Genomic DNA, 24,442 nt, shown 5'->3' on the forward strand with positions numbered 1-24,442 from the left:
TGTAAATGAAAAACTGCAAGGGTGAACATTAGCAAAACCACTCATTTATGACAACAAGGAAGACTTGTTGTACAACTGCTGGAAAGTTTCCTTAAAATGAACCCAAATAAGCTTCTGATTGATGCCATTTTCAATTCACAACTTTTCACTGCTTCTGAAGAAATAATGTAATGTTTTGGAAAGGTAACAACTTTCAGCCTCCAGTTTCACCAGGGATAAGGAGAAAAAAAACTGCATAGGAATTACAGATTTTTCCCCCCTAGATTTTCTGTTGTCTATTGGCAGAAATAATTCCACAAGCAGAGGGGAGATGGTTTTCTTCCCTGTATTCTCAGTCACAGCAATCACACTAATGAAAAACAACAGAATTTCACCACAGATTCTCAGAGAGAGTAAAAAGAACACCTAGACCTTTCTTTTAATTGTGTGTAGAGTTTGGTCAAGTTTGAAGCTTTTTTCAAAATCTTCAAAGGCTTCCTTTACCATGAGTCCTGTCCTGGAATGAACATTAAAGTCCTCTAACATGCTAAGGAAACCCCTGTCCTCAGTGAGCCTGGCCCAGCTGCATTTCTGGGTGCCCAGGGCTCAGCATTCTCCAGGTTCTTGCAGGTTCTCCTCACTGGGAATCCAGCAGCTGCCCATAATCCATTCTCTGAAGGGTTGCTGGCTGTGCTTGTGCCCTATCAGCACAGCAACAGCCCAGAGCCAGCACCTACTGAAGCTGAACTTAACACTGATCTATCAGCAGAAACAGAGGTTTCATGTGCAAGATGAAAGTGGAAGAAAAGAGAGAAGACAGGTTACAAATTTTATACTTTATTTCCCAAAAAATAGCCCACATTATTTATCACTGCAAAAGTCCTTTAAACTATACTGATTTGTGCTTTGGTGTTGCTGTTCTTAATTTCCATTTCAAAAAATGCTCCAAAACAGCAGTTCTTTGATTTTGGCTAGAAAATTACTTCTAAAGGAGCTGAGTCCCCTTAGATACCTATCAAAGCTTTTTGGTTTAAATTTAAGCCTTTCTACTCATCATGGTTTTAACAGAACTGCTTTTTAGTGGGCAAAATTGTCTATAACTGAATCAATTACATAAATTAATTTAATTAAATCTACTTCTGTGGAGAAGTATGCCAATATTTAGCCTAATACTTGAGATCATAGCAAAATATCTGTTTTGCAGCACTACATTACTGTCATTAATTGACAGGTTTCAAAGGATACTACCCATCCATTCACAGTTTGAGTATTTAGTACAGAGTTGCCTTGATTCTTTTTCTGAAGAACTGAAAGTGACTTATTAGCTATTCCTGTCAGCAATGAAGCTATTGAAATATTATTCAAATATTTAAAATGTAATTAAGGAAAGAAAAAAAAAGGGAGATGGAAAAGTCCTTGGAGACCCAAAATGTCAAATTGCAAAAAACCTGGTCCTAATTCTGTAAGTTTCTGTTAACAGGATCACTCTGGGCATATATTTTTAATGTACTTTTTTTATTACTTTTTTATTACTAGATAATGTTCTTAAAATAATTTCAGACATGCACATCTAATCCATGGCATTTCCTCCATAATTCAAAACTGTGACTGGCCTACAATTGTCCAAGTCAATCATTTACTTTCCTGCCCTCCTACTGCTTTTAATTTTCTTTCATGCTTTATATATTATTAGGCACACAGTTAACAAGGTGTACTTTAAAAAGATTCCACCATAAATTTTTTCCCCCTTAAGTCACAAAATAAACTGTCTTATACTGTTAATAACTGTTAGTGAGTTTATACCTCACAGTGTTTAGCAGATTCTTTGACAGGAATCATTTTTAACAAAATGACTGATCTACTGGATCTGGGAACAGGTTTCCATCTACTCAGGAAGGAGAGCTCCCAGCAGTCAGGCTGATTCCCATCAAAAGCCACCCTGCACTGCCACTCCCACGGCAGCACAGCCTGTGCTGCTCTGCATTCCACGTACTCACTTTGCACCAGCTTCAAATCAACCTGGAGAAAATCACTTAAACATCAGTGAATGAGAGAAGGGAACCCTTTGACTGTTTCATGTTACAAAATGCATGCCTGTCTGCTCACTGATTTAGAAACTGGTCTTACAGCAGTGAGATGAGATCTCTGAAATGTTTGGTCTCAAGAGCTCAGGCAGCCCTCTCAGAGAGCATCACTGCAAAGTGGGGCCAACAGCACCAAGCTGTGCCACTCTCCAGCACATTGTTCCCTTCACCAGCACCAAGCTGTGCCACTCTCCAGCACATTGTTCCCTTCCCTGTGCCACACTCAGCACGTTGTTCCCTTCCCTGTGCCACACTCAGCACCTTGTTCCCTTCCCTGGGCCACACTCAGCACCTTGTTCCCTTCCCTGGGCCACACTCAGCACCTTGTTCCCTTCCCTGGGCCACACTCAGCACGTTGTTCCCTTCCCTGGGCCACACTCAGCACGTTGTTCCCTTCCCTGGGCCACACTCAGCACCTTGTTCCCTTCCCTGGGCCACACTCAGCACCTTGTTCCCTTCCCTGGGCCACACTCAGCACCTTGTTCCCTTCCCTGGGCCACACTCAGCACGTTGTTCCCTTCCCTGGGCCACACTCAGCACGTTGCTCCCTTCACCATCACACTGCAGGGCAGCTCCACAGGGCAGGCTGTTACTGCATCTCACTATTGGCATTTTCATGAACTAACTGCCTTTTTTACATTCATGGTAACTTTGGTAACCACACCATGATTTGTGGATATGCACTGTTTCCCATGTATCACACACACATAAGAGTATCAAAATCATTGTGAGCCTATTTGTCCTAAAAAATTCAACTGCTAGAATTCACAGAATACCAACGATGTCTAAAAAGTGTTTCTTCTGAAGAATAATGGATTATACCACATTACACCACAAAAACTCTCATTTCTATATCATATTAGAGGGAGAAGCTATTTACATTTTTCTGAGACATTAAAATTAAACAATAAGGTCACTACATAAACTGTCTCTTGGGAACAGGTTTAATTAATGGGATGTGGACTATCTTAAATGAAGTTTTCCATCCTCAGAGATCAGCACTGATACCCCAGTTCAGCACAGCTGCAATATGCCCAGTACAATAACTTAGTATGCTTGCTTTTACTGATCTCTCAGCAAGTGGTGTATAACCTCATTTATGTGACTTTCAACACTAAGATAGGATTTCAAAATTCAAACCCAAATACTTCAATCCTCTTTTTCAATAATACCTCTGATCCCAGGCAATTCTTAGCCTCTTCTTTAAGATTTGATTGAATAATGCAACCACGCAGTAGGCAGGCAAACCAGCAGAAATTCAATGCAAGTACCCTCATAACTCTGCTGAGATGCCTTCCCTCCTTATGGGAAGTTTCTAGCCCTCACTGATGGGGCAATTAATTCAGTGGTACCTGACTAAAGAGCAGCAGGGTTCTCACTTCCCCTCCCTCAGTGAGCCCAGCTCAGAAAGGGATGAAATGTTCAGTATAAAGAACAAGCTTGCTTAGGTGGTTTGCAATTATTGTACTGTCTTAGGGGGTTACTTCTGGTAATCCCACTCAAAGCATGCTTGCAGCAGCATAATGAGAACTGATATTGATTTGCTAATGAGACCTAGAGCATGTCATGGGGATTAATACCCCGATGAGAGGTGTGAGGCCTGAGCCATCCCAACTAGCTCCTCATTTTGGGAAGAAACACCTCATTTAAGCATTATTGCCACTAGATCCTGCCGGAATTTTATTCAGAAGGAAAAGAAACACCTTCCTCACATGGCTTCAAATCCCCCCAGGTGCTACCAACACGAATTGTTTGATTACCACTGCTGCTCTTAGATCTTTCTGGAAAATTTATCCTTACAAAGGGATCCAATCCTTCTCTCTCTATCTTCTTTCTGTACACACACCAACCCACAGTAAGCTTTTAGAACCATGGTGGGCTTGGGGTAAAATCCATCTCATTTTCATTCCATGAGAGAACTAATGAAAGGAAGGGTGGCCAAGTACTTGAGCTGGGTTTCATTCCAGATACTAAAAAAAGCAAACACTCATGCCAATAAATATAAAGCCTCACAACTTGAGAAAATAAAACCTTCTTGAACCTGAAGGTCCAGCAATCACACATTTTTCAACCTCTAGGAACTAGAACTGAATAGAACAGGTCACAGAAATTACATCACAACACTGTGGCTACTGGTTAAGGAAATAACAGAATTGTCCTTTGAAAAGTTGACTGTAGACCTGCCAACACAGTGACCTACATTTGCCTGATCAGAGCATCTGTGAGAGGGGGCAAAAGAAATACTTTCAGAAAGGAAATTCTGGTTTGACATTAAATGATGCACTCAGTTCCTTTCCATTGCTGAAAGGCCCAGAAATGCAGAGTGACCCTACACAGGGTACAGAGCAGCACAGCAGACTTGCACGTCAGCTGCTGGCAGCACAGTAAAGGCCCAGAGCTACACCATGTGAGAAGTCAGTGATTTCTGGATTATTTCCTCAGTGCAAATTTTTCCTCTCACTCTTCTTCCAAAGACACATGAAATGCTTTAGGGAAGCCCTTTCCTTATTAACATGCTTCTTTAACTTGCATTATTTATGCCAGAATGCTTTAGTTATTTCATTATTCTGGTGATAATTCTGTTTTTTTTTCTTTCTGCTCCTATGACCCCAGATACAAAGTACATATCGTGCTCACACAAGAGGACACTGAGGTTTCCTGCTCTGCCACCAAAGCCTAAGTGAAGCAAAAGTGAAGGTGGCAGCTGGAAACATCCTACACTCAACACACTGGTGAGGAATTGTGGTTCTGTCTTCTCCATCACCAAAACAGAGAATTGGAAATGCAACATTTAAGAAGTACTAAAACCTAGTCCATGAATACTTCCTTTCAACATGTGTTTTCTCTCTTAAAGCATCTTATCTTTCTGCATACCCTTATTACTTTTCTGTATGTGCCTCTCAATAAAGATGTTTAAATGCTTTAATATTTTTCCCTATCTCCTCTTTCCTGTTTGTCCTTGGTGTGTATGCTTCATGCACTTGAGCTAGGTGAAAAATAACAAACCAAGTCTGTGCCACAGGGAACTCAGCTCTTCAAAGCTGGGGAGGGCTCCCTGCCTCTGCCAGTGGACAACCAGTGATTGTAATTAACACACTTCAATTTCAGTAGTTTTCAATTACTGCACTGAGTACAGGGGAGCACTGAATTTTTTTAAACCAGGCTTCTAAGTGTAGGTACCTCAAACCTCACTCCCCCTGAACTTCTCATGCAGTCCTGGTTTCTAATGCCTAACTAAACTAAGTTTCAGAAACTGAAAATGTGAATACCCTCTTCAAAGACAAGGTATAGCAAATTTTATGACAGACAAGTTCTATTTTGGATTTTGCTAAAAAACCCCTAATCAGTTCTTTGTCAGCTGCCTGGAAGCAGGCAGAGAACACTTCCTCTTGCTGGTAAATGATACAAACATACTGGGCTGCTGTATAGGGCTGCTATTGCTGTTGAAAATCTTTGCCTTGGAAGCCCTCCAATTTCATTCTACCATGTTATCAATGTGAGCTTATCTCAGTCACAGATGTCCATTACTCTCTTATTGTTTTATGGAAGTGTTCTAAAATTACAGCTTTTATATAAAGTCCAGTACAGTAAATAGAAATACCCCAGAAAGTTTCCACTAACTGTACAAATTGAGAAAACACAAGTGTTATTTAACAGCCTGACATGAATTTCCAATATCATCCTTTTAGTGAATACTAAACAGTTCTACAGTATAAAAATCATGTGTAGAGTAACTTACATTTTGAAATCCATTTTCCATCTACCTGACAGGAACAGTAATCTCCTTTGTAAAGAAAGTTTTTACTCTGGATTTTGTAAATCAAGGAAAACTATTAGGTTTGTCATTCATATGACTCCATTTTCAAATAACATTTTTTGTTCTCATTCTGTTTTTACAGTCATCACCAAGGAATCTGAAAGTTATGCAATAGAACAGGCTTTAAAGCCACCAGGGACCTCCTAAAACAAGATGGAAATAACTTATTATGCAAGTAAGATTAAAACACTGACCTTGAATCCAGCCTTTTGCCAAGGGGCAGAGTGTGTGGGGGTGGAAAATCAACTGTGGTACAGAAGCGTGCACTGGGCTTAGGAAAGCACAAGAATTTTCAAAAGCAAATTCCTCCACCAAGGAAAGTGAGCATTTTAATATTTCATATGGCAAGGCCTTTCTTAGGCAGTAACACAGCTTCAGCTCTGCACACAGTCAGCGCCGTGCTCCAGCCAATCCTGCAGTGACTGCTCCAAGCCCTCCCAGCCTGTGCTGGCCTGCAGGGGCCACCAGGGCAGCAGGGACAGCCCCGGGGACGGCAGCCCAGCAGAGGCAGTGGGGCTGTGCACAGCCAGCCGCGATTCCCTGAGACACAGAGGTGCCAAGGGCCAGAGCACAGAGCTTTGGATGGCTTTGTGCTGACAGTTCAGGGCCAGGCTCCCATGCCAGCAATAACCCAGCCATGCACCACAACCTGGGGCTGTCACACTGCACAGCCCAGAACAGAAGTGCATTATAGCCAATTATTAAGTAGGAAAACAGAAAAAAGGAAATATGATTTTTGCCTCAATGCACTCATGTTAACACTACTAATCCTGTCTCTGGCACTCCCTGAGCTCTGTGAGACCATCAGTGCTGCACTGGCTTTGTATTCAGCAGGTCTGGGCTGTCATTGGCATGGGTTTGACAGAAAGACAAAGCAGGGACAAAGGAAATTGGCAACACCAGAGAAGACCAACATCTGAACAGCTGGTCCCAATTTTTCAAACTCTTGCTTCATTGAGACAGGCAGGAGCTTTACAGGTTAATTCTATTTTCAAGTATTCTTTTCTATGCACAGACTTTCTTGCAGGGGCTGAGAACGTCTTTATCAGCAGCCACAGAGACCTACTGTCTTATTCCAGCCAGGCTGGAACACTGCCTCAAGGTAATAGTCTTTCTTATGCTGTTAAGGACAGCAAAATATCTTGAAAAAGGGAATTACAATTGACTGCTTCACTAGGAATCTTAAAGATGCAGATGACATAAGAAAGGTTTCTTTGGTTATGTCCGCAGGGGGAAACTGGGGTGTTTTCTGTTTTATTTGGGTGTATTTGTCAGCTACCCCAAAAATCTGCTCTTCATGCATCTCCCAGAAGAGAGCTGAGAGGGGAAGAACCAGAGAGCTGCTGGAATACATATACAGAGGAAAGAGAGAACAGACATTTAAGGAGTGCTCCACCCCAGGGGATCTCCATGCCTGTTCTGCTCAGTCTCCAGACGGGAAACACATCTATTTTCCTTTCACACATATGTAAAAGAAAATCTGATAGACTGATACCTAAGTGGATATAGAAGTGTTTCTCCAGAAATGGGGACATTAATTGGAATTACTTAGCACAGCTTTGCCCAGCCTTAAAGACTGTTACTGTGAAATTCATACACAGTGTTTAAAATATTCTATGTATTAAACAAACAGGAAATTTTGCTAAAAAGAGGTGGTAAGAAGAAAAAAAGAAAAAAGAGAAAACAAAAAGACAACAAAGAGAAATACAAAACAATAGTTCTGAGTAAAACTAAAGTCAACAGATGGTTGACCATCCTTAAGTTAACTTTTTTTTCCAACCAATTAATATCAGACTGGCTGCTGAAGTTAAGAATACAATTACAGAACAGTTATTTGTTCTGATATTTAATGGAAATGTCAAATGAGACTGCAGCAGAAAAGGCAAAACCTCTCAATAAATCACAACACAAAGTGAGATAATCTGAGTAATGACATCTGCCCTTGACATCATGTATTAGTCAGGGGAGGGCCTCGAAGGCAGTGGGCAGTAACCACTGTAAAAGCCATTCTTGTCTCTGATAAGGTCCCTGTAGAGAAGCCCCTGTGTGAGAAGCCCCAGGTGCCCTGGCACAGCCGTGCCCAGCCCGTACCTGCTGTCGGGCCTGGCGCTGTGCCGCGGGCCCTGCGAGTGCCGGCTGCCCCTCAGCGCCGCCCGCCCGCCCTGGCCGCTGCTGCTGTTCCGCGGCGGCGCCCACGGCTGCTCCTCGCTGCGGTGCAGCGGCACGGAGGTGCGGATGGCGGAGATGACGTGCCCGGGGTAGGCGGACAGCGAGTCCTCGCGGTGGGCGCCGCGCTCGGGGGCCGGGAAGTGGCGGCCCGGGCGGCGGTAGCCGCGCTCCCGGTAATAGGCGGGCAGGCAGGGCCGCGTCTGCTCCATGACGCCGCCGCTGCAGCTCCGCGAGCAGGCGGACCAGGGCCCCCAGCTGCCCCACAGGCCCGGCACTCCGCCGCTGTCCTCGGGGCCATCGCCGTGCTCCTCTATCCTCTGCGGCACCTGCGGACACAAGGACAGCCTTAGGAACAGGAATAAGGCACACCGGAATAAGGGGAGCACCAACACCTCGGTGTTCAGCCCTTCACTCCGCACTCACAAGAGAAACGGAATGGCATCGGAAGTAACTTGTGCTATTCCCTGCCTGCCGAAGGACTGCCAGTACAGGACGTCTCCTACAGCCATCAACCATTGGGACAAAAAGTTTGGGGTTGGTTGTTCCAGATTTTGTGGTGGGGTGTTTTTTTGGTTTTTTTTGGTTTTTTTGTTTTTTTTTTTTTTTTTTTTTTTTTTTTTTTTTTTGTTTAGTTGGTTTTTTGGGTTGGGTTATTTTTTGGTTTTTCTTCTGGACTATCTGGATAGAAATAGATTTTCTTTGTTCTCAGCAGTGGAAAAATTGCATGATGCAAAGCTTGGAAATGTGTTATAATATTACCAAAAGCAGGAAATAAGGTCACTTTTGGTAATGAAATAATGAAATTGGGTTAACAGACACTCACTGCTCTGCTGCACTCTGACGCTTCAACAATGCGGAGTGCTGGTGGTTGCAATAATATTTCAGGAACTCCCATCTAATGTGGAACTTTTTACAAAGGCAATGATGTAAGAGGACAGGTTGATTTCCAACCATCCCAAAATGCTGGTAGAGTTAACTCTTATATTACCACTCTTATCCCAGTCCCACATTACCACCTCAGGATGACTCACTCAATCCTACGTTCACAGAAATCTCAACAAAAGATGGGATAAATTGTTGGTTTGGAGTTCAGTGCCACTTAGTCCATACTCACCATTCAGCACCACAAGGCAAGTGAAAAAAAGGCAGAGGATCCTTCTCATGAAGGAAGCTAGGAAGGATTAGGAAGGGCAGGGTCTCTCCACAAGGAGAGTTAAGCCCTCAAGCCAAATATTTTAAACATCCTGACCTTGTGATTGGAAAGGTAACAGCACAGCCAGAAGTTACAATCACTCATCCCCAAGGTTTACTGACCTTGGAGCTGGATAGAGTCAGGATTTCTCAGTGTTTTGCACTAAACAAAGTACTCAAACTTGCAGTTTTTCTCTTGCTTCTCTTGAACAACTAGTTGAATCACAAGGTTTTAAGCAGGTTCCCAATATCTGATTCTCACAGTTATTAATATGCAGAACATTCTTTTAAATGAGCATCCTTTAAGTAGTTTATTAATACTCTGAACAAGTTTTGTACCAACAAGCACACATAGGCATCGTTTCAGCTAGGAGACAAGAAAAGGCACTGTCCACAAATGTTTGCCATACCTCTCCAGCCCCATTCTAGTGCAGCTACCTCAAAATGAGCTTTGGAAAGCCAGCCTTGTCTGGCTGTCACTTCTCCCCCTTCACAGCATGAGAGCCTAAACCCGTAACTTCCATTAACAATTTTGCCTCGAACATGAGTACATAACAGCACAGGGTTACCATCTGGGTAACACCCTGGGTCTCTCAGCACTGGCCCACACTGGTGGCTGAGCTGTGCCCCAGAGTGCCAGGGAGCAGCACACCCTCCTCATCAGCTGCCTGCAGACAGGCCAGGCTGCTCTGCTGACATGCCTTGAACACAGCATTACAATGCAACAAGCAAGCCAGCACAGGGTTTGTGCTGCTGCTGCTGGGTAATAGTCACTTGTGGGCTACATAATCTGAAACATTTCCCCCCTCTGAGGTTGCTCTCACACTTTCATCACCAACCACAGAAAACACTGCATTTAATTATAACTTGTGATTAATAAAAAGCATCTGCATTAGTGTGATATGTTACCCATTTCTCCCATGTCACTGGAAAACAGGAGCAGATGTCTCTGTATTTAATGTCTTTTTTCCTGTGCATACTCCATTTGGTATGAGCCTTTAAAGTCCAATAGCCTGTACAACCTAATACCACATAATGTCAAACTTAGAACATGTAGCAGGGTCCTTCTGGCTGCTACATTTGCTTCCATATCCAATAACAGAACCACTGGCTCACACTTTGACCAACTAAACAAGCTATTCTTCAGTTTGTGACTTTTCCAGTGAATATTCACTGCCCATACTTCCACTATGCATTAATGTGCTCTACCTCAGATATTAAATGGTAATGACTACACACAGAGACACTATTCTGGTCTCAACTCAGTCTGCAGTAAAATTCTCTTACTGTAAAACTAACAGTCCTTTGTTATCAGACAAGGTTTCACTTGTTTGGGCTATGTAATCATTTCTACAGTGGTTCAGTACACCTGGTTTTTGAAATGCCAAAGACACGCAGGCAACAAGTAAAAACGATAACCTGCAAACAATTCAAGTTCTCACTAACACAAGAAACGTACCATTTTGCAGAAATGGAAACTGAATAGTGAAAACTGTCAACCTGCTACAGACAAAACCTTCCAGCTGCCAAACTTCATTGCAACAAGAATTGGTTCAGATAAAATGATGTTTCATATGACTGAAGGCAAGGTAAAGTAATTTCACACCTCCTAATCTTCATGGTGAAAGAGTTGTAAACATAGCACAAGAAGGTTTAATCCAGCTAGTTAAGGAAGAACATAAAAATAAAACTTTTTTAAAGTAACATTATAATGTCATACTGATAGATAAATTCATCAATACTACTTAGTTGTAAGATAATATTTTGAGATGGGAATTTTCAGTAACAAATCAGGTTATGAACTTTGATTTTCTTACTTTCCTTACTGATTTCTTACTTTGGGTAAGATATGGGCTACAGATGGATCTTCAGAGGAGAGGTGTGATTGATGGCATAATCTACTCAGTGAGTTCTACTATGAAAGACTGAATAAACTGAAGCTGCTTAGTTTAGGGAAGGAAAAACTGAGTGGACAATAATGACACTTTCAAACAGTGTACATAAATACAAAGATCTGTTACTTTTCTCTTTGCAGCAAACTGTTCTTGTTTATAGCCAACACATGAATAACCATTCAGATTTAAATTTAATCAAAGGTGACCCCGATTAAAGGGGGGAAACTACTTAGAGAGAAGGCAAACAAAGCCCAGGAACGAACTGCCTGAGGAGATCCCGGCAGCACTGAGACCAATCCTAAAGCTCTACCAGGAAAACGAGGTGTCACTGACCCTTCCCCAGGGCAGAGGAGCTGAATTACAGCACTCACAGGCCGGTTCCCCTCCTTTGATCCTGTGATTTCCAGATAACTTAGTAGCCAAGAAGAAATTCTGCCACAGCTCTGCGATACAGCCAAGAAATTCCAGCTGAAATTACAGGATTCAGCTGAAGTATTTCAGAACCTCTCAGACACACCACATACTCAGAGATCCCCGACATTAGGTCCCTCCTTCTCTTGTTTTAGCAACTCCCCATTAAAAGCACACTTTCTGAAAGGAAGAGTCTGAGCCTGCACTGGGGAATAAGTGAAATGCAAACTGAACTTTTCTTGCCAAATTAAGTCATGAGATTAAATTCTTTAAGAGAATCACATAGCCCATTGATAGAGATCAACCAACCCATTTAATCTACTTTCCTATAGTTCATGAGTGATTCCTTCTTTAGGTGACCTAGACTAGTTCTAACTATAAGTGCACCACCAAGATTTTTATTTACTGCAAATATTTTTATTTACTGCAAATCACAACCAAATATTTTCCTCTACAAACTCAATTTCTTTTTCCCTTTAATTCCCCCCTTTCTTTCTTTCCTACACATTTTTCAGTAATTTTAAACCAGGGCTTGGAAGTGGACACAATATTGTTCACTACATGCAGCTGTACAAGAAATAACATAAAGAAAAGTAAGACAAGTAAGTTTTCAGGTATGGAAGTGCTTGCAATTTCTACAACTCCTATTAATCTGCTATCAAAGATGGCTTCAATGAGAAATTTTCTTCATAATGACCGTGTACACACCAAATATCTTCCAACCTGCCACCTTTTGACCAGTGAGTGGCAAATGGAATTGAGGCTGGAGTTTCAGAAGGGTACTTTCAGGGTCACCCCTTTCTTTACTCACCAGTACCCTGCATCCCTTTCTGTTCTCTTTCCCCAGTTTTCTTGTATTTTGTCCCTTTTGTACACAGGAGCTGGACTACATATGGGCTTTATTCTAAAAGAGTTTATTGTTTGGGTTTTTTTTCTAAAATCATATGGAATTAAAAATACTACCAGCAGGCTGACATAGATGATATTTTAAATAGAAAAATAGTTTATCTTAATTCATGTAATTCACCAATCACTCTGATCCTGAGTCAAAAATTCAGCAGAAAGTAGGAATACACAAGGTATAGAAATTCAATGCCAATTTCTAATACTACCTCTGTCAGAATTTAGAAATCAGATCCACATCTCAGGATTTCAGCAGCAGTTGTTGAAACTGTGCTATGCAAGAATGTCCCTGAAGAGGAAACGTCACTTGAACTGAAAGCCACAACTATTTAAAATGGAACTTCTTGTGCAGGAAGACAATGACAGACAATGCTGTACTGATCTGACAAACCCTAATTTTACATACTGTAGGACACTTCATCGTGTTAAACTATAGCTTAAATACAAATTAACTGCTCAGAAAAGTGGGAGGGGAAAGGCTTAGGTCAGAGGCCCATTTAACTCAGTACTGTGTTTCTGATTGAGTGGAAGAAGCAAAACTTTAGGAAACAGGGTAAGAACCAGGACAAATTCTGAGACATCGAGGGACCTTCTGCTTACAGCTAATCAGTAATTTAAGGGCCTCCTTCAGCTAAACACCATATTGCCATTGTTCTTCACAACCACTACTGGACTTATTCTCCATGAATACAATTAATACATTTTTTAGTATACTTTTAACCTTGTCTTCCAAAAGATTGTAAATTTACATTGAAAAAGTGCTTCTCTTGCTCTGGTCATACATGCAGCCTGACCATTTCACTCTGTCCCCCAGATTTTTCTTAGTGACAAATGAAGAATGATCATTCTGCATTCTCCTTAACCATGCTATGATGCCTGATTTGCAATTGCTAACAATCTAGGACCTCTTTCTGAAATTCAGCAGTCCTAATCTGTTCAGTTTCTTTTTGTAAGGAATTCCTCATTCTCAGCACCTTTTCCACTCCTACATTCTCACACGGGTGTGCAGTGCTGGATACCGTACTCCAAATATGAATTAATGATGGAATTTCACACTAATAATGATTATAATGCTTGGTGACAGTATATACCTTTTAGCCAGCTACACAATTAAGCTGTTGTAGCTTTAGCCAGTGTTACTAAATATTCTGTAGATATTAAGCATGCTATAGCAATCCAAATTCAAAACTGAAAATATATACAAGACAGTGGCAAGCTTTAAACCTGGAAATATCTAAACCAAGTCAGACATTCTTGGTATTTCTTACCATTTCAGTTTAGATACAATAATGTTATTAGATTTCGTAGATTTAATTTTTAACATATTATCCAGTAATTCTTTTTTCTGGGTAAATGCCCAGAATGGAAATGGGCTCATGAACAAGTTAACTACATCATATTCCTAAATATACATCTGAAAGGGATATATCAGGCATAAATATATATTTCTCAAAGCTTTATGGTATTACTTTTCACCCAAAGGCAAAGAAATTGTATCCAGAAGAACATTTTATCACCTGCTCATTAAAATACTACCAGTGGTATTCATGGAGTTAACCCATATTCATACACTGGATGCAAAGTGGAATTAACAGAAGCCAGCATGACTTACTTTCAGCTGCTTCTACCCTCTTTGTCCTGTGCTTCCCAGAGCAAAGAGCCCCTGTAAGTTCTGTTAATAGTCCCCAAAACCCTTCAGGCTTTAGCTGTTGGTTCACTGTCTCTTCCATGGTCCTTCTTCTCATTACCCCACACAGGAAAACGCTCACTATGACATCAAACTGTCCCCATTGTCAGTAAAGGAGTATCAAAGCACTTGGAAAACATGACTCCTTATTGATTCCATGACTCCAGGGTTGCACTTTCTTCATCTTACAGTTCTGACTAATTAAAGATTCACTAGGGCACAGCCTGTCACAAAGGATATGCATGCAGCTTTTACCACAGCCAGGCTCAGACTGACTGAGGATTCAAAACACCAGTAAAACAGTGTACAGATACTCTTTAAATGCATAGGTCATGCTTGGGATTAGATGAACACAGCATTCTTCCTGAACACTCACCTTTTGTGAATATAACTGATCAATGATCAAACCACAAAGTAAGAGCTGGACTTCACCTTCTTAAAATTTTAAGAGTATAAAAACAAAACCAGTCAGACTCCCAGAAATGAGACCTGAATTGCTGCTCAGGGCGGAGCATGCCAAATTTTGAGGAAATGTTAGTTTCGTTTTAGAACCTGTTCAAGTGTAACATTATTGTTTCCCTGTCAGTGTTGTAAACACATCTATGGAGCTCCTTTAATTCTGTCACCAATCTAAACATCTTCAGGGAATATTCTTCCAGCATTAGCTCAGCTGATTTCCAATAAAGTCCATATCTATATGGCTATGACAACTTCCCAGCAGCAAGTCCATGTAATATATGCTTACAGTCCATGTTATGTATGTTTATTTGCAACAACTGCATTTTTTATCCCTCTTATAAAAAACATGTGGGACACTGGTGGTTTGATAAAAAAACAATTTACCAAGCCCCCCTCCTCCCCCCAAAACTAGCAGAAAAATGGAGCAGAGGCCAACCAAAACATCATGACACAATGTGTACATGTCTGCCTGCTTCGTGTGCTCAGCCATTTTAATCCTTCAGTGCATTTTGGAAGCCTTTAATCAGAGAAGTAGTAAACCATTTGTATTTTACAGTACGTGGTAAGTGTAAATATTACCAGCTTAAACGATTTGGGTTTCCGCCCTTTGTATAAAATCTCTGTCTGAACATCTGTGCCTGTGAAGATTAAAGGGCTGAAAAGCCTGGAAATAGAAGACCTTTGTATTCACAAATCACTGAAGGGAGTTACAATGCCTGGACAGCTTAACTGCCCCTTCAACCAACTCTGACCACATCTGAAGAAACCTTAACATTATTTGAATAGTCTAGAAAGTAAACAGCTCTGAAAAAGGTTCAGAACCGTTTTTGTGCCAACAAAGCTTGAAGCTTCCCCCAAGTTTGGCTAATATTTTCACACCAAGACCACCTCCATTGCACTCTGGGAGATTAGTATTTTAAGGAAGAGGTTTCTTTCCACTCTTCTGTGAGATCATTAAGTGCTTTCAAGTAACAGACAGCTGAGTCCTGACCTCACTTCTACCACTTCTATACAATCATTCCTTATTCATGGTAGGATTGCTTCTCATTTACAGTAAGGTAAAACAATAGGCCCTCACTTTATCACAAATTAGGATTCTTTCTTTTTAGAAGTATTCCCTCACCTTTTGCGGCCTAGGTCACTTAGCCTATACTACCCTTGGCCTCCTCCAGGTCAGCCATCTACAGCTGTGACAAGGTTGTTGCCATTCTATTTATTTCTACACTTAGAAAAATTCTTTGGATCCACATGTGGTAGAAATACACATTTTATTTATTGTGTAAGTGCTGTAACACCTCTCCAGATCTCTTGGTGAGTCATCCACCCATCACTCCAGAAACAGAGTGGACAAGCTGTCACAAAATAGAAAGCAACATTCCCTAACAGAAGAACTCATCTGTGAATCCAAAAAGCTTCTCATCTTTATCACCACTCTTACCCAACGCTTGGACAGAACTAGCATGCAGAACTGCTCTGAAAGAAGGTGAGAAACTTATCTATGACTCTGTAAGCTCACCTGCACTGGAATCTAACTTGAACTGTGATATTGCCACATTTTCTTCCAGAAAAACACAGAACTCTTTCTCTGAGCTTAAAGAAGTCAGTATTTTTAAATTTAAAGATAAAAATAAAAGTTCAGAGGTCCATGATAAAGCAGGTTAAAAACAACAGAAATATTGGCCTTGATTTTTCAAAGAGTATATTCACATAAAATTATGTATCCATATCCTGTCTCCTTTCCCGAAACAAACATGAATTTTATTTCCTAACCACTTTAATCCACAACATCAAGGACAGGGAATTAGTAACAACACAGAGATAGTAAGAAAACTCTTTCAGCTGTTGTTCTAAATATTCTGTTGTACTAACAGGCTAATTTTAAAGGAAAAGTCTTGTTATGGTCTAAATGGCATCTCCTAAGGATTACTGCAATTAGAATGGCAACATCATCAGCTGAAAGACTCTGCTTTGCCAAAGGTTATGAAAGGAGCAGATGTATATCTGTACAGTTAAAGGATATGAGAGAAATATGCCAGAGAAATATAGACTCCCTTGCAGCTGGAAGTGTTTCACACAAGTGATGTGGATGAAAATACAAATAATGGACAGCAGTTACCCTATAAACAAAAACACCACCAGAGAAGAAGGGGTGACACCTGTGAGCATTTGCTGCAAAGGAAGAGCAGCTGTGCAAATGCACAGTGACTCAGCCTCTCCAGTGCACTCCAGTTCAGTTGCTCAGCCCAGCCGGACCCCAGTGCCTTTGCTGGGGCTGTTAGCACGAGCCGAGTTCCAGCTCCGCAAATCCTGACAAGTTCCACACTTGGGTCACTGCTGGCTGTGGGGCAGAGCTTCACCCTGCCTGGGCTGCAGGGAAGAGCACAGCCCTCCCTCCCAAGCCTCTGCTTTGGTGCTTATTTAAAGGCAAGGTGGTGGCCAGCTGTGGTGGGGGTCCCAGGGTGCTCCTGACAACTGTTGGGCTTTAGTCCTGGTGCCTGGCTTTTGGAAATCCTTAGATATCAACCACTTTGTCTTACTCCAGTTTGCTCCAAGGAAGGACAGAGCAGATTTGCTTCATGCTGCACATTGCCCTCTCTTACAGCGTGGCCAAGTAGCTGAACTGCTCAAACTGCTCACCATGACCAAGTGAGGGATCCTGGCCACCTTTTCCTTCCCCCTGTTCCACTCTTTTCCCTCAGATCTTGTTTCTGATCCTGGATGCTGTTCCTTATTTCTCGACTTAGCGCTGATGGCCCCTCCACACAGGAATTTGAATCCAACATGAGAGAGGGGAAAAAACAGCCAAAAAAACCAAAGCCAACAAACTCCAACACACATCCCAAAGCACATTAATCTCAAAATTCTGTGAGGAGTATAGTCACATTCACTTGATAAATAGTTGCTTTTCATAGAAACATTGTGTGTCTGACAGAGATAATATCAAGTTTATTTCTTCTTTAAGTTTGAGCCAGCAGAAAGAGATTACACTGAGCCCAAAGAAGCTCAAAATTCTTTAACAGTATTGTATTGCCCCAATGAAAACTTGTAAAAATAAATCCTGACACTGCTTCCATACAATAAAAATCAGTTTGTTGAGACACTGAACTCAATACTCATCTACAACTGAGTGACAAAAAAGATATGCATAAATTCAAAGCAATTTCTGTTGCTTCAACACTCCTATTTAGTGCCATAACAGAAGCAACATGTTAAACCAAAGCAATATTCATGTCAGAAATTTTATTTGGACAGACTTTGCTACTATTTCCATTACCAGTTTTGCTAAAATGAATAAGGCATAATTATAACTACAACTTACTTTCCTAACACAGAAACATATGATTCGTCAAAAATCCACCCAGGAGTGACTTCTGGAAAATTGGGAATACAGACTTCAATGGTTGTCTAGGAGAAAGACTGTTTATAGTTTAACCTTCAGTTCACCACAGTATGACACTTATCTGATAAGGTTAACTTTCAATAAAATAAACACAGGGAGAGTGAACAGAAAGCTTGAATGCATCATGAGCAGCAGCAGGGCTGTTCATATGTCCAGTACTGAGGATAAGGCAAGTAAAGTGTTCAAATAATAAGAAAGATTTCAGTTTACCAAGCTGCAGAGACCTTGGCTGATTTTAAAAGGCAAGTGGCAATTATTTTGTTTAACATAAGGTTACCCACTTTTACCCTGTTATTGATGAGTATTTTGGCCTTACTGAGTACACCTGATATTAGAAATTAAATACTATGTATGAGGAATGAATAAGTTAGATTATTTTAAAAAGCTCCAAGAGACTTCCAGCCAACAGTGCAAATCCTGTCTTCAGCAAAATCCCATAAAAGGGCATTACGTAACAATTTTTATTTCTAATGAACATACCACATTTAATGTATTTACATTACTGTACAAACCTGTGCCATTTACAGATATAGGAATAACAGAGTAGTGACCTAAACTCAGATGTAGGAACATATAAAGTTGGGTTTTGTTTTCAGTTTTTGTGCACTTCTGATAGCAGAGATAGTGTTGATTAAAGAAGGTCAAAAGCTACTTCTATATAAAACTCAGGTAGCCATGTATTTCTGGAACTAGAAAGTCTGTATTGGTAAATTCTGACTTTATATGTCTGACAAGCTTCCAAGACTTTCACTCAAAAATAATAAAGACTACAATCAGAAAACATTGCCCAATCAAACCTTCTCCCACAACTTTCCCATTTGGTTTTGTCATTTCCCCAAGTCTTAATTCCAATATGTGCGCTTCTGTGCTATGCAAGTAATTTGGCTCATCCTTCTAGCTATCAGTCTCATGCTGTTATACCAGAAACAGATTTTTGTGTGTGCATCTGAGAAAGCAACCTGCTAAATCATGTTTAGCTTAATGCAAAATAAACACACAGTAAGAACTGGGGTATGGGCTAATGTTTCATTAGACATCAGCTCTAGTTATTTGATTCCCCATACTGTACCCTTTGAGTGTGTATATGAAAGTCAGCAAACACCACTTTCATTATTGACTATTTTGTTAAAATTGTTTATCAGATCCCTCATCCTCCTCCTCTCCCTTTCTTTCTTTCTGCACAACTGACCTCCTCTCACACGGAAAGAACCCTGCCAAACAGCAGAGACATCCACCCAGAAATACACAGGAGATGTCAGCAAATATATGTCAGGGTTACTGCAGGAAAAGAATAGAAAGAACCCCCAGAGCTACAAAGCTGAGAACTCACACTCAGAAACCCATGTCTGACTTGGCCTTCAGAGTTACTAATACCCCTCTTGCATGGAGCTGATAGGTAGGGCAGAAGGTTTGTGAAAAGTGTCATAAATCCAGAGTTCCAGCCTAAACACAGTTTGGCAAGAATAGAATCCTGTCCTTCAAGGTAATGACAGCCAGCCTTGGGCCCGTGTGAGATTGTCACCAGGAAACTTGTGCCCTGTTTCAGTAAAAGGGATGTCTCCAAGGTGGTTACCATGCCCTTAAGTCCCTTTAACTAGGATAGAACACACTCCAGACCCGTGGCATTTCTCATTCAATTGAAAACAAAGAATCTGATTTTATCTAAATTAATTCCGGGGCTTCCCAGAATGAAGCAATTGTTTCTGTGAGTTACTCCATTTTAGTTAGTAGATTTATTCCCCCTAAGGCCATTTGGAAGCTGGACTGAAGCATCTCTCCACTGTCAGTGTTACAAAAGAATGTCTAATCAGACAGAGTACTGAAACCAGAGCAGCAGCTGGGATCATCTCAACTGCACAACAAAAGAGAAGAGATGTAAGATAGGCAAAAACACTAAATTGTCCTGCAGTTTAGAACAGAGCCCTTGGACAGCTGGCTGCAGACTGGACTGGGCCAGTTTCACACCCCATGTTACTGACCTCATTTAACTTGTCTTACAAACAGCCTGCACAAGGAGTTAACAGGACTTCTGGGTTCTTCTGCAACTCTGACAATCAGACAGCTTCAGGTTTCTAGTCCATACCTATGAGGCTATTGTCCAAATAACTTTTTACCCTAAAGACAGTGGCACATGCACATAAAAAAGAAAAACCCTGCAAACTTGCCTTTTATCTCCTTTTAACAGTATAGTTTTCAAAAAAATACACATCTCAGATTATTATTTAAAAATCTATAGTAAAAAGCAAACTTGTTTTTAAACAGGTTATTTGACACCTTCAAGAATTAATTGGTTGCATTTTAATACCAAGAGTTATGAGATCCCAACTGATATTAGGATATGAGAACAACATTGATATGAAGTGAATGTGGCGAGAGTGGGAAGAGACAGAACAGCATTCAAGGGGACCTGCCTCAGGTCTGTGGCAGAATGAGCAACACCTGCACATTGTTCCTGATAAACATTTGTCCAACACATTCACAGAGAGTTACATCATGGAAATTCTAAATATTATTCAATCAATATAATCTTCTTTATATCCTTACCATGACAAATGTTTTCTAATGTCAAACCTAAGTTTCCTTTGCCTCAGATTAAATCTGTTCCACCAAACAAACAGTCTTCCTTTTGTACTCAAAAGTATTTGAAGAGTATATCTTCCTCCAGCATCAGTCTTCCAATCTTTAGAATAAACAATATGAATTTGTTCAAATTTCCCTCAGAGGTAAGATTTTAAAATCTCTCAAGGATAATCCCTGCTGCTTTCTGTTTCTCTCCAGATTGTTCACTACTTTCCTGAAAAGCAGTGCAAAAACCCAAGGACTCCAGCCAAGATCTCCCTAATGCTGAGCAGGATGGAAAGTGTGCAGGCTGCAAGCCTTCCTAGAGATGCCAATGCCTAGGATGAGTGAACCATCCACAAGAGCACAACAGGAAATTCCAACAGTTTCCAGCTCCAATCTCTAGAATGTGAATAGCAGCAGAATGCTTTGGGTCCAGCTTCTGTTTCAGACATTTCTCTCTGTGCAAGAGAAAGAGCTGCCTGTGAGCAGCTGGGTGGTTCTCTGCTCACTCCATGTCTGCTCTCTTTTTCCATGTCTTGCATGATGAAAATGCTCCAAAGCTTTAGTAACTACTTGTGACCTATAATGCTCCATACAACTACGCAGCTAAGTAATCATGATGAGCCTCTTTCAACCATGTATACAATTATTAAAAAAGAAGCCAAAAAACTCCCATATGCACAAACTGAAGCCATTTATTCCCAGAATGTTATTCAGATTGCATTGCTTTACACATCTTACTCTAATGTTTTCACATTTACTTTTCAGTGTACACAAAGTCTGAATGTTTCTGATGCTTACCTTTCTGTGTTCTATTGAAGGCTGTGGGATGGCAAGCTGAAATCCCAGCACTGCTAGGGAACTGAGAAGTCTGAAAAGGCAAACAGTGAAACAGAACAGATAATTACCACTAATACAAACCACACATCTACAACATCTTACAGGGCTTCACACTGCAAGGAGATATTTAAACACTTAAACACCATTGCTAACCAAAGCAGACTCACTAAACTGTATGAAATGTTCTTATAGGATTCTGTTCACAGCAGGCTCATACCTGAATGTATGAATCAGGTTCATACATAGATTTGTCCAGCTATAAAGCAAAAGTGAACCAAATAGAATCCACTGATAGTATTTCATATAACTTCGTGTTTAAATTTAAAAATTCCTGGCAGTGCATATTTTAACCCCTCAGCATTCAGTGTGAGACTGACATGTGCTTTGCAACTTTTCTAAAGTGCTAAGTAAGAATTCACCCAGCTGTGGACCACATCTGCTTCTAGCTCTGGCTCCTCATTTCACAGATGAACACTCCACCTTCAGCACACAGGAAACAGAAAATGGGTTCTTCCCCAGCTGCCTAACTCTTGTGAAAACTGAATAACCTAATGGGCACAGAGGATGGAAAGTAGCGAACACAGCCCACCAGAGACTGAGGATAAGCAGCCAAGCATCACCCCAGTCCCCACATCTTCAGTCTGAAAGGAGTCATAATGGGAACCAAGCCCAAACAAACTGTTCTGTTAAGCCTCACCACTTTAGTGACTCCTAGGAGCCTCTTACAACTTAGGCACAGTTGGCTCAGTCTTTTGTTTGCTATAATTTGCAACAGGAACTGGTTTGTCTCCTTCTAACAAGCCCCTTCACATGAAAACATGAACAGGTATGGCAAATAGGATCAAGTTATCTTGATTTGTACCAGGAGCTTGACTTTTTAGTCTACCAAGAGTATGTTTCAGATCCACTAAAAGGGAGAAAGCTGCTAAGGATTTGCTGAATTTCAATGCAAAAGTAAAACTGATGGATTTGGATACAAAATACATCTGCAAACTAATGGACCAGACAAAATCCCGCTGCATTTCCTGTCTACAGCTCCATTGCTCCCTACCCAGTAAACCTTTAAACATTTCTTATTGTTTCAGGTATTTTCTGAGGCAGATATCCCAAAGAGAAAGGGGTTTTATTAATACTAAGCATTTAATTACCACCAATACAAATAATATTCTGCTAGGGAGAATGCTTATCTTGTGTTTTCTGTGTTTGTTCTTGCTAATATACTGCAAAAGGAACCTTTAGGTAAGTACTGATTGCATATGGCCTATCATCACCTCACCATCTATGCCCCTCTAGTAAAGCAATAAACCAGTGAAAGCCTAGGAAAAGTCATTACTTCTTTACTGCCAGATCAATATAGGGGAAAAAAAAATAAGCTCTTTAAAAAGTGTGTTAGAAGGAAGCCTGCTATTTCACAAAGCTATCATTTGTGATAAAACAAAATACAGAGGAGGTGGCTGAAACCAAAGCCAGTGTAAGACACTATAAAGAAATCACAGCAGGAGTCAAAGCATGCAGTTCAGAGCAGGGCCCAATCACACAGTGGTACATGGAAGCCAAAGGCACAAAAGAATAAACTGATTTGCAAATCACACCTGAAATCAAAGAAATAGAACTCAGACCTCCAAACTGCAAAATTACAGCACCAAGTCTGTCTTCAGCTCACCTGCCTAAGTGTTTAAGTGATCTCCCAACTCTTGTCAATGAAGAATGACAAGCATCTAAGTAGGTGGAGTGCAGTGGCTGATGGGCCCAGCCTCCATCCTCTGCAATTTATATTTAACTTCCATCTCAGAGTCTTCCTACCCACCCCTGCTCCCTTAAGGCTTCTGCTCCCTATAATCCCTCAGAGCATGTGAAAGAAAGTTCAGACTTTCCATAAGGAAACGAATGCTTTCATCCTCAACAGGACAGGATTTTTCTGATCAGTCTGATAGTGTACAGATTTCCATGTGTAAATTCTTCTGAAATCATGCACAAGGTTGTGAGTTCTGAGCTGAATGAGAACTGTAAGCTTCAAAGCAAATTACTTACCAGATTAAAGTTCTCAGTTCTAAACAGCAAACTTTTAGCATACGTGTGATTACTCTGTGCCAGGCTTTTCCTGACCATTCTTCAAGGAGGTCGCACTACAATCACCATTGCTATGTACGTGGCTCAAGGACAATAAAGGCAGATTTTAAATTTGCTTCTGTATCTGCAATTGGATCTGTCAGAAACAATGGTATCAAGCTACTATTTCAAACACACAGGAAATCTGCCAGGAATACTTAAGCTATCCTGAGGTAAGCCCCAGCTCCACATCAGTGTGTGGCAATTTAATTTTTTTAATGTTATTCCCCCTCAGCAGCTTGCTTTGGCTAAGTTCTCTGGACTAGGCTCTTTTATTTGTCATGCATGACTAACTTTAAGCCTCCCAAGCTACAACAAAAGGCTTCTCCAATTTCAGTGGGTTTGGTTCAGGTATCCTCACAGGGCAGAAAAGCCAAAAAGAACAAGTGATTCTCAAAATAAGGCAAAACTTTTCAAGTATACCTGACCAGGTGAGGCACCAATTGCAGCTGATGGGTGGCTGTAGAACTCAGGCCTCTGGTGCAGCACCTTGCTGGTACAGCCCCTGCTCTCACAGCTGAGGCTCTGTTTGGAGCCAAGCACCCAGTTTGAAGCAAAGTCAGACTTTAAACTCTCTCACTTTCTTTTATTGGCAAGACCAATTGCCAATAATATAAAAACATTAAATAGAAACTTAAATATAAGCATACATATAAACAGCTGGGAGAGACTGGGAGGCACAAGCACAAAGCAAAATTAGGTCTATTGTAGGAGTAGCATGAAAAATTTTGCAATTTAACAGCTCATTGAGGAACACCTCTCAGGGTTCTTCCTACTCAGTGCAGTGAGTGTTAGCCCTGCGTGAATGAAGCTAAAGGCACCAAAGCAGATCTCTCACATGTTGCTGTCCCTTAGTGGCTGCATTTTACGGAGGAATAGTCTGGCCAAGTGCAGATTGTCCACACACAGGTGATCAGTACTGACTAGAGCAGTGTG

The 24,442-nt window shown here is 41.0% G+C and overlaps 1 protein-coding gene across 2 annotated transcripts in view; it reads right to left on the reverse strand.

Moving 5' to 3' along the window:
- Positions 1 to 24,442, reverse strand: part of THSD4 (thrombospondin type 1 domain containing 4) — a 236,352-nt gene that overhangs the window by 191,160 nt on the left and 20,750 nt on the right. For both annotated transcript variants that reach the window (XM_059482062.1, XM_059482063.1), the window contains exons 3-4: positions 21,359 to 21,428; positions 7,972 to 8,375 (exon numbers count right to left, since the gene is read on the reverse strand). In XM_059482062.1, the coding sequence (XP_059338045.1) occupies positions 7,972 to 8,375; positions 21,359 to 21,428 (474 nt within the window). The remainder of the gene's footprint in view (positions 1 to 7,971; positions 8,376 to 21,358; positions 21,429 to 24,442) is intronic.

Source organism: Ammospiza nelsoni, chromosome 14 (genome assembly GCF_027579445.1).
Source record: "Ammospiza nelsoni isolate bAmmNel1 chromosome 14, bAmmNel1.pri, whole genome shotgun sequence".
Taxonomy (NCBI): Eukaryota; Metazoa; Chordata; class Aves; order Passeriformes; family Passerellidae; genus Ammospiza; species Ammospiza nelsoni.